General features: G+C 36.5%; 1 protein-coding gene across 42 annotated transcripts in view; it reads right to left on the reverse strand.

The window, feature by feature from the left end:
- LOC112049969 (protein tramtrack, beta isoform) overlaps nt 1-12,060 on the reverse strand; it is a 536,667-nt gene that overhangs the window by 442,411 nt on the left and 82,196 nt on the right. The window contains exon 5 of one of the 42 annotated variants that reach the window (XM_052884064.1): nt 879-1,161. The exons of the other annotated variants lie outside the window; for them this stretch is intronic. Coding sequence (XP_052740024.1) covers nt 923-1,161 — 239 coding nt within the window. The 3' untranslated portion in view covers nt 879-922. Of the gene's footprint in view, nt 1-878; nt 1,162-12,060 lie in introns of those variants that run through there. 42 annotated transcript variants of the gene reach the window in all.

Genomic DNA, 12,060 nt, shown 5'->3' on the forward strand with positions numbered 1-12,060 from the left:
TAGCTAGAATTTGCGAAAAATCGAATTTCCGCAAACGGAGTCGCGAGCATTCTGTAATAGTGTAATACTATTTTTGACGACGATGGTGTCCCTTTATGTTTGTGTGTGATCACTGTCATATACATAAATAATGATTTTAAGAATGTGTATAATATCAATTAACTTACCAAAAAACAACATAAACACTTTGACATCCCTAAAAACTTTTGAGAGATACGAGTAGACCGAAAAAGTGGAAAATCCTGTATCATAATCTTCTATCGTATTAAATACATTTATGCAAGCAAAAAAACTCACGATGCATTCAAGCAATGAAAAAATAGTAATATTTTGGTACTGGCTTCTTAATTTATTTAAGTGTCTAACAGTTTAACAGGGACACATTCATACACTGTCATCAAAGGGTTCATCATTATCATTATCAGCCAATGAACGTCCACAGCTGGACATAGGCCTCTTGCATGGACTTTCAAACAAAACGGTCTCGAGCCGCCAGCATCCAGCGGCTCCCTGCATCCCGCTTGAGGTCTTCAGTCCACCTAGTGGGGGGTCGAGCAACACTACGCTTTCCGGTGCGGGGTCGCCATTCCAGCACCTTGGGACCCCAACGTCCATCGGCTCTTCGAACTATGTGGCCTGCCCATTGCCACATCAGCTTCGCGACTCGAGAGACAGAGAAACTCCAAGCATAGCTCACTCCATCACCCGCTGAGTAACTTTGAGCCTTCTAATAAGGCCCATAGTTAGCGACCAAGTCTCGGATCTCATCATCAAAGGTAGTTGAATTTTTACCTGCCATGACCGATGCCATTGTTTAATGGGATACCTTTTTGCTACGTGTTCTGTAACGAATGATAGTAAAAGGAATTTTAATATAATTAATTTTAATAGAATTTAATTTCCTATGTTTTGTTATATCCGTCTACAGTTTGATGTAGAGTCCATCTTTCAGAATATACTGAGGAGGCGGATGATTATGGTCTGGGCACACTTTGAGGATACTGCCGTCTCGCATTTTTCTAATCCTCGCCCCGCAGCCTTGGGCTTTAGATGAGGAGCAAATCCATCGTTCACTGTAGTTTATCTGAGAGTACGTGTACTGATGTAGCATTAAGAGATGCTTCTTCTTCGTTGGTATCATAATCGCCTCGCTCTCTGAAACTGTCAACTAGGAGATTAGCCTCTAATTAATTGAAAAACCAATTGGACTTGAAATATCTAGTCCACTAAAATGTCTAACATAACATCCTTTTATAAACAGGTTAATAGTGTAAAAGGGCACCTTGTTCCGAGAAGAGCCCCCAAAAACCTTAGCCCTTAACCTTATAACTCTTACTAAGCCTTAGCCCTTAAACTCTTACTAAGTTAAAAACTTCAAGTACCTACCGTTTTATACGTATGAATTATTTCCTGATTTTAGAATTTAAGGTGATGGAAATCAAGCAAATAATAAAATCAGGAACTAAACGTTTATTATTATCAATGACGTATACAAAAGCGTATAATTATAACAATCACAACTCATGTCTATGGTAAAATTATCTCTCTAATGTATGTTAAGACGAAATATGTCCACCTGCTGAGCCGTGATAGCCCATTGGATATGACCTCTGCAAGCACCACCAAGTTTTCAGTTATGTGCTTAAGATATCAAATAACACGTGTCTCAAGCACTGAAGGAAAAACATCGTAAGGAAACCTGCATACCAGAGAATTTTCTTAATTCGCATTGGGCCAGCGTGGTGGACTATCAATCAGCCTAACCCTTTAATTCTGAGAGGAGACTCGTGCTCAACACTGAGCCGACTATGGATTGTTATTGATGATGATGCCCACCTGTTGATTAGTGAAAAACTATCACCTATGAACAGAGCAACACATAGGGCTTGTAGTGAAGATGTCTTACAATGTGACGCCCTGCGTCCATTGACCTGAGACCTAAATTGCCTGTTATGTTAGCCACAAACGGTCAATTATTCTCAAGTTTGAATGAATGAAATGAAATGAATGAATGAATGAATGAATGAAATATACTTTATTGTACACCAAAAATAATAATAACAGACAAGAAATTAACTTAAAAACTAATGTACAATTGGCGGCCTTATCGCTAATGAGCGATCTCTTCCAGACAACCAATCGAAAAAAGAGAAAATAAATACAAGGAATAATGCATAAAGACGGGTGTACACATAAAAAGAGAAGTAGAAGATATATTACACTTAGATAATAATATATTAAATCAAAATCAATATATTTATATATATATATATATATATATATATATATATGAACACATACGAATATACATACATACCTATCAACAATTACATATATTCCTACATAAATAAGGATACATACAAATAAATATATATATAACATAAGCATACATACGAAAATTATACTTAAATAATTTAGATGTAAAAAGTAAGAAACAAGACAACATCAACAATTTTTTAAACATGAACAAATAAATAAAATCATTTAAACGAAAATAAATACGGAATGATAAAAAGGTCAAGGAGGAAAGAAGTGCATATTTACCAGTTGTTTGAAAGAAGCTAGAGTATGCGCACGCCGAGCCTCGAGAGGTAAGGAATTCCAGACTCGAGCAGCTTTTACAGAGAATGATTTAGAATAATAGGAAGTATTATGGGAAGGAATTTTTAGAATGAAATTATCCTCAGATCGAAGTGAGCGACAATGAGAATCACTGAGAAAGTTAAATCGCTCCTTTAGATATGGGGGAGTAGTAGGGTTAAAAAGGACGTTATATAAAATAAAAAGAATGTGAGTATTCCTGCGAAGGCGAATTGAAGGCCACTTGAGTTTATCGCGAAATTCGGAAATATGATCATATTTGCGAAGTCCAAATATGAATCTTATACAAATGTTCTGAATGCGCTCAAGCTTATCAAGCAGTTCCTCACTCAAATTAAGATAACACGTGTCAGCATAATCGAGAATTGGTAATAGGAGTGATTGTGCAAGCGCGATTTTAGTAGATACTGGAAGGAAATTTCTTAATCTTCGAAGTGACCCTATAGATGCAAACACCTTCCTACTGACCTCACTTACCTGGGGTGCCCAAGTAAAATACTTATCGAAAGTAACACCGAGGTTTTTAACCGTGTCACTAAATGGCACATGCGTTCCATCAAAAACTACACTAGGAATAGAAGCCCAATCAATGCGTGCTACCAAATTATGACTACCTATAACTATAACTTGAGTTTTGGAAGGATTCACTTTCAGACCGTATGAATTGCTCCATTGTACTATCGAATCTAAATCCTTATTTATAACATTTATTGCATTAGGCAAATCAGACAGTTTGGCCTGAACGTATATTTGGAGATCATCCGCATACAGGTGGTAGAGAGAAGAAAGCTGAAGAGTGATAGAACTAATGAAAATTGAAAAAAGGAGAGGAGACAACACGCCACCTTGAGGAACACCGGCAGAAATCGTGCACCAGTTAGATACAGAGTCATTGACTCGCACACACTGCCGGCGACCAAACAAGTAACTACGAAACCAGTCAATCACTTCAGGAGATATGTTGAGAGAACCTAGTTTAGCCAATAGAAGATCAAAATCAACATTATTAAATGCATTACTAAAATCAAGTAAGGCCAACACCGTAACACATTGATTATCCATACCAAGGCGAATATCTTCAGTAATTTTGATTAATGCAGTAGTCGTACTATGACCAGTCCGGAAACCCGATTGAAATGGGTTTGAAAGATTTTGTCTAGTTAGGAAAAGGCTTAATTGACGGTGAACTATTCGCTCAAACACTTTAGAAAGAAACGGGAGGATGGAAATGGGTCTATATTCAGAGAAACTGGAAGGATTTATTTACTGGAAGTTTCTGTAGCATCCACGACTATAATTAATCGTGTGTTGGTCACTGCGTACATGACTTGTATAGTATGCCGCGTGGGAACTGCCGTTTGATTTTCAGAAACGTGAGTATAATTGACCGTCAATTGCGACCTTTATTACACCGGCAACATTGCCTCTCAAACCGAAACACAGTAAACAGTTGAGGCGTGTCCAGACAGCGCGGCAAGTGCGAGACAACCCTGCCGCTTGACTAATCCATACGCAAGAGCGTTTTTTTAACGGGCGGTTAAAAAAGCGTTCAAATATAGTATGAAGTTAAATGAAGATCTATTTCCAACGCCCAAAATTGAAAATGCAACACAGCTCGAAAAAAAGAGTCGTGTGAACATATACTTGGGAATACATTTGATGTATTTGACCGCTTTTTTTAACGTCTGTTATAAAAACGCTCGTGCGAATGGGGTCTAACTAGTGTAGAGCAAAATTCTCAAGACTCACGATTGCCGCGCTATGTTTGGACACGCCCTTATGCTGCATGGCTGCAGATTTAAGCATGGCGGTCACACTTCCTCAGACGAGCTAATTCACAAAAGCTCTACTAGTTACTACTATAAACTTCTTAAAATATACGCATTAATTAATACCTAATTTTTATTTTTCGCTATAATTAATGCTCGCAACCCACCATCCGATAATCCCATATGCCTGCAGTGCTAACGGCTTGAAGTATAAAACTGATCGTGTGTTGGTCGCGATATGCATGACATCATGCTGATCAGTTTTATCGGATATCAAGCCGTTATCGCTGCTGGCATGTGGGTTTTGTTATGGTGGGTGGGTAGCATAATACTTATCGTCAATTAGGAACTTTATCATAATTACTTCAAAACAATATATTAAAAATTAGAATAAATCGTATTCCTAGGTTCAACCATATAATTAATTTTAAAATACGTATTGGAAGCACATTTAAGACACATTCTCAAATATACGATAGTACTAATTAAATATTATTATTGTTATAACTATCAGAAAACCTTTGTCGTTGTTTGTTAAAAATACTTAGCTAAAATTGCAAAATAAAATAATTACACGTAATTTTCGAAGGCAAGTAGTTCAATTGAAATAATTAATATTAGTACATTAAAAAAGTAGGTATAACAATAAAAATTACTTAAATGATATGATGAGATGGCACAGTTTTTTTAATACTAGTTGTAAGTACCTGGCATTCGTCGAAATCGAAGGAAATTCAGATCGAGCCAGAGAGCGACATAAAACATTTATTTTTAACCGACTGTAAAAACTGAGCAGGTTCTCAATTAGACGTGCATTATTTAGTTTCTTAATTCAGAACTCTGTCATTTAATAATCTTATTGCATAACTTACTTAAAAATATCTTACTTGTAAGTAAATGAAATAACCACATTCCAGGTGGTAGTGAAAACGGAACGGAAAAGTATTCTATATAAGTGCAGATTTGCACTTTTTTTACCAAAACGTTTTCTATGAATTTCTGCGATGCCTATCCTATGGTAAAAGGGTGAAGAAGGAACTAGATCGGAAATTACTAGGCACATTCTCCGAAATAACAATCTTAGATAATTCTTTAGTGTTTAGAATAAAATGAATGGGTTTAGTCATTAGAACAATGGTGTAGAGCAATTTCCAAATCATAAAATGAAAACTGCCGGTTTCCCATACCGTGCGACAACTCAAGCTGCCACCATTTTCCTGAAAAATCAATAAAACATAAAAGCTATATTGAATATAACTATATATTCCTATTTACTTATATATGTAATACAGACGTCCAGAGGTTCCACTCGCATAGTATCCGTTGCTGTGGGAATACTGGGATAAAATATGGCCTATTGTAAAACAATTTTCAAATCGGTTCAGTAGAAATTACTATTTACAACCTAACAAACTAAAAAAACTCACAAACTTTTTTACCCCTTTATAATATAAGTAGATTCCGCCGAAAGTAGATTAATTACATGTAAATTACACTCTACCTGTGTGTGTACTGTTATGCTAGCCACTCACCATCCAATAAGTTCACGTGCCTGCAGCGCTAACGGCAGGACACGATCAACACACGATCAGTTTTATAGGGTGTCCTGCAGTTAGCGCTGCAGGCAAATGAACTTATTGGATAGTGAGTTCCTAGAATAACTATCCGAGAACGGCTGCCACGTTTTAAGGTAATTATTAAAAATAATACATTTATATTACCAAAAAATAAATATATTTTATTCATAACACTTATTCCATGGACGAACATTATTAACATGAGTATTTTCTTATAACAGGTAATTCATAAAGAGTATTAAGTCATTAGATTAATTCGACAACAGTTTAAAATAATTAAAACAGATATTAGGCTTTTCTCTCTAACCCTCAATAGCTCTACGCTTACAGATCAAATAACGAAGGATCAGGGTTCCATCCCCGGCTATTCAACTGTTTTTGATCCAACTACTAACAGGCTTCTGTCCTATTTGGAAACGAATGAAACATACTAAAACTAAATGTTATATCCATTTGAAAAGCTCAGCTACATACTAGAAGTATGTAAAAGGACTGTGTTAGGCAGCTATCGTAGGATATTCAGACTTTAATCAACCCAACTGCGGCCTTATTATGTATCTCGGTGTACCATTCAAATAATGAGTCACTACAGCGTTTTTCATTTTTGTGATCGTCTAACATAGTTATTTCTACGAAATGACCTTGACTACGCCATTTTATATAAAATAACAGTGTTTTTTTTTTTTGTTTTAAAGTTCACTTTACTTTGAAGAATTTAAGGTTTAAATCCTAATCTACGTTTATAAATAAGGCCGTTGGACTTTTCGAATTAAGAGTCCTGAACAGTGAGACTATTGAGGCTATACTAGTAAGTCTCACAACATTTCTTTTTGTATTATAATTCATAAAATATACATATAGCTAACTACTATATAACTAGCTACTCATCATCCAATAAGCTTACGTGCCTGCAGCGCTAACGCCAGGACATCCGATAAAACAGATCATGTGTTTGTCCAACGACGACGTTTGTTTCGCGACAAACACACGATCAGTTTTATCAGATGTCCTGCTGTTAGCGCTGCAGGCACGTGGATTTATTGGATGGTGAGTGGCTAGCATAAGGAGTTTACATTAACATAAGCACCGCATTATCACTAAACAATGTATAAATGCTAGACTATCCTTATTTGGATATATATTTACTTAATTTAAACTTATTGATCCCTGAGTTTCCTTAAATTTTTACGTTTTTAAAATATTTTCTATGTCACATTTTTTTTTTAATTATATAGATTACCTAAATATTTAATCATAATTAACAAGGCCGCCATATTTAATTTTAAAAATCATCAATATACAAACAAATCTTACAACTAATTAAATTTGGTTTTGCCACGTGGGTTTTTTATTTTATTACTTATCATTATTTCTTACTTATTTATTTTTTACCTTTTAACTTATTTATTTCTTAATATTATAACAATGTATAATTTTATGTCTCATTTATTTTATTTGTCCCTTTTTTTAATTTTTAACAATGTCAATAGAATACAAAATATAGTTCAAAACACTATTAATAATTTATAAAAAAAATTCAACCCTCCCGCTGCGAGACATTTGAGTGCCCCAGCAACTGGTGGTCAGAACTCCAGAATGAGGTACCTCCTCACCATACGCGCCGTCTCAAGAATCACTGCCTTCTGTATCCGACCCTTGTTCCAACAGCTGATAAGTGAAAGCTTCTTAAGGTGTTGGTCGAAGCTTTCGCTTTAAGACAGTTGACTGAAACGACTATCGGAACAATAATAGTTGACTCAACATTCCACATGGCGGTAATCTCGTAAGCAAGGTCCAAGTATTTTGATACATTTTCCTTTTCAGCTTTAACAAGATTATCGTCATGTGGAACAGTAATATCAACAATTATTGCACGGTGCACTGACCGATCGACTAGCACTATAACAGGTCTATATAGGCAAGGTCTAGGTCCCAGTAGAGCAATGCATTTTTTTTTTTATTCTTTACAAGTTAGCCCATGACTACAATCTCACCTGATGGTAACTGATGATGCAGTCTAAGATGGAAGCGGGCTAACTTGTTAGGAGGAGGATGAAAATCCACACCCCTTTGGGCTTCTGCACGGCATCGTACCGGAACGCTAAATCGCTTGGCGGTACGTCTTTGCCGGTAGGGTGGTAACTAGCCGCGGCCGAAGCCCCCCACCAGCCGATCGAACCCAGGACCTCTGTCTTGTAAATCCACCGCGCATACCACTGCGCCACGGAGGCCGTCAAAATGCATTGGCATTAACAAACAATGCTTATTATTATAATATCCGCCGCCAAGTGGACGGCAAGGCGATACGTAGCCGATCCGTATCCGCGGCGATAGATGAGTTTTTAGCTTAATCCGTTAATATACAGGTTGCTCGGGAGTATTTAACATAACTTCAAGGTGTTGACGAGACCACTTATAGGAGCCGAACTGCATAACTAATGTTTTTTTAATTAAAACTAAAACCTTTTTATGTTTTCATACAAAGTAATTCAAATAATTCCGACTATCCATGTAACACACGCCTATCCTTGCATTTTAAAATTTTAAAGTTCGGCTACGTCATAATAAGGGACACATTTTAAGATATATTTACTCCGAAAGTATTGATTTTAGAAAACATTTTCTTTGAACATTTTAAATTAATTTTCGGTAAAGAATCCTAGAGGTATAGGAATTACTCCCCAGCACCCTGTATAATATAAATACTCCACCTTCACTAAAGCAAATGGTTATGAAAACCCGTTATCCTAATAACACCTAACCCTTCAACAGTAGTTAGGCTGGCGACGCATTGGCTCCTTCTCTTCCTCCCGCACACCCATCTCGTGCGTTCTCCTCTCGACCTCTCCTTTATGAAGTTGGCACCCTTGTAGATGATCATGGGGTTGCCGCGACGGGATACCACGTACTTCACATCCATTTTATTTCGCCCTGTATGGAATAGACACGTGAATTTTACCTTACTGATGTTTTAGTCATTTTACTAATAGATTGAAAATCCATTATAATATATAAAAGACAGTCGTGTTAGTTACACTATTTATTACTCAAGAACGGCTGGATCGATTTGGCTGAGATAGTTCAGAACCAGGAGACGGACATAGGATACTTAGGGTAGGGATAGGTTAGAAGTAGGGTAGCTACTAGATGTACATACGCGTAGAACTGAAATATGAATGAAAGAAAAATAAAGAACTAGAGTTTGGCTAATGAAAATAGAGACTGAAATCGCCCGCCAAATTTAAAAAAATCGGAGTAAATTCTCAAAATTATAGTGCAAATATTGGAATAACTGAGTACAATACTTAAAGTATATGTAGTAATGTATTCACAAACAAAAAACAAATTATGAAAACGCATGTTTTTTTAACTTGTTAAAAGGGTTTTTTTAATTTGGCGGGCGAATTTAGTCTCTACTTTCATTAGCCAACCTCTAGCAGCGCATGTCCGTTCTTATAGAGGACAGCTTTGTTTATTTAATTACAAGTAATCCTTTGACTGCGAACTCACCTGACGTTAAGTGACAATGGAGTCTAATATGAAAGCAACCTTACTTGATAGAGGTACAAGTTTGTATAATATTGTCTATCCATACCTCTGACGGTATCTACGCAGTATCGTATTGAAACGCTAAATCGCTTGGCGGTACTTTGCCGGTCGGGTAACTAGCCACGGCCGGTGCCTACCACTAGACCAGACCTGAGCCAATTTAGAAGTTATAAAATCCTAAATTGATCCAAACTGGGAATCGAACCCAATACCTCTATGTTGAGAACCACAGCAATACCAACTGCGCCAGAGGCCAATGTCGCAGTTGGTATCTTCTTGAGCTCCCTGCATCCAGTTGCTCCCTGTAAACTGCTTGATGTCTTAAGTCCACCTAATAGGGGGTCGACTAACACTGCGTTTACCGGTGCGGAGTCGCCAGCACCTTAGGACCCCAACGTCCATCAGGTTCATAATAATATTTATTCTTTTTTATTTTTTTATTAAAATACTAAGCACATGAAAATTTAAATCTTTGCGATATCCGGCTTCTTTGAACACAACAGATTCCTATCAAAATAATGTTATACTGAAAAAAAGTAAAAAAAAACAAGTAAGTATTACCTATATTTAAGTTAGTTTTTATAATATATAGGTACCTTTTTTCTTTCAAGTAAAGAAAAGAGGTATTTAGGTAATATTTTTACTTGAAAAAAAGAGGTGAAATACCTCTTGTATTTCAACTTTTTCTTTGGTTCAAGTAAAAATTTTTTTTTCGGTTCAAGTAAAAATATTACCCAAAAACTAACTTAACTATAGGTAATACTAACTTTAACAAGTAATACTTTTTTCAATACAACGGAAATTGCCATCCCAAATCCGTGCACCGCCATCTTGTAGCGAACGTTAATAACACTTCAAAAGGTGACGTATTGCGACGTAGTACGCCTTTTTGGGAGTTTTCTTTGAGGGCGCTGCTTCCAATATTTGGTTCACGGTGTCTGGTATCGAAGCCGCTCAATAACATACTACCGATCAGTACTACTTTAAGTATAACTAATATTATTTAACGTATTGAGTCGAGAACATCGAGAATATGGAGCCCTTGACTCTTTCAAAATAAATAATAAACTTTTTGCATATCACAAAAGCTACGCTATAGTCAGTTATACGATAAGTATATGTAATTGTTAACCGACTTCGAAAAGAGGATCTACGTTTTAATATTGCGTCATCGTACTTTGTAATGTAAGTTTATCTAGTTATTGATTTCATTAATCAATTAAACACTTTTATTTATATGTATGTCTCTGCTTGCCATACCAACCTGATTGACAACCTTTTAAAAAAAAGATGCATTATTGTACATTTTTTTAATATCTCGCACGTGGCAGGACGGGTGTTCCACAGCTCACAATACACATCTCCGTATCTAAAACATAGATTGAAAAGCTCCGACACTTTTTTTATATTCCTTATAAGTTAGCCATTGACTACAACCTCACCTGATGGTAAGTGATGATACAATCTAAGATTTAAGCGGACTAACTTGTTAGGAGGAGGATGAAAATCCACACCCCTTTCGGTTTCTACACGACATCATACCGGAACGCTAAATCGCTTGGCGGTACGTCTTTGTCGGAAGGGTGGTAACTAGCCACGGCCGAAGCCTCCCACCAGCCAAAGTACTTAAGTAGCGTTATCAGTCAGGTGATAAAGATGGTAACCGATAGAGACAACCAAACCGGAAAAGGGTAAATTTAAGTATTATTTATTCATTCACAAACTTACAGGCACCCTCCTTTAGTTATGAATTACTTACTAAGACTTCCCGTTATTGAGTACTAGGTACCGCTTTGCTTCTTTCTGCCCTCTAGTAGTATCGGTCTAAATAAATTGCCAGTGAAATTAAAAGGCTATCTGACTTAATACCTATGCCTCAGGTTAACAGATGTAGGACAGCACAAGGTGCGCAGGTTGACTTTTGACTTTGACTTTTAAATTAGCCTCGTGCATCGAGCATATCTTGTGGGACGAGATTCTGTCGAAAGAAACGGTTTTTTACTTAAGATCATATTAAACAACTAGCGACTTCGTCTGCGTGGAATTCAGTTTTTCACAAATCGCACGGGAACCATGATTTTTAGGGATGAATGCCTATGTGTTAATCCAGATTAAAATCTATTTCCATTCTAAATGTCAGCCAAATCGCTACAGTAGCCGCGTCGTAAAGGAGGAACTAACATACACACTTACACGCAAACTTTCGCCTATAAAATATTAGTGTGATTGTTAACTTCTTCTTAAGATGGCATTAACTGGTGTATGTAATATTATCATCATCATCATCATCATCATCATCATCAACATCATTGTTATCAACCGCTGTCAACTGCTGGACATAGTTCTTTTTGAAGTCAAACAGTTCAAACATCATTGTCTTGAAACAATCCTGTGGCTTACTGCAATTCGTTTGAAGATGTTCGTAAACTAAGTGTGGGGTCAACCATGTGCCAGCTCTGTATCTGGGATGCACTTTCCTAAGTGAATATTAATTAATAACAAGGAAAAATACTAAGATAAAATGATCGAATACGAAAGTACAACTAACTGGGACAATGTATAAC

The sequence above is a fragment of the Bicyclus anynana genome, chromosome 10 (genome assembly GCF_947172395.1).
Source record: "Bicyclus anynana chromosome 10, ilBicAnyn1.1, whole genome shotgun sequence".
Lineage (NCBI taxonomy): Eukaryota > Metazoa > Arthropoda > Insecta > Lepidoptera > Nymphalidae > Bicyclus > Bicyclus anynana.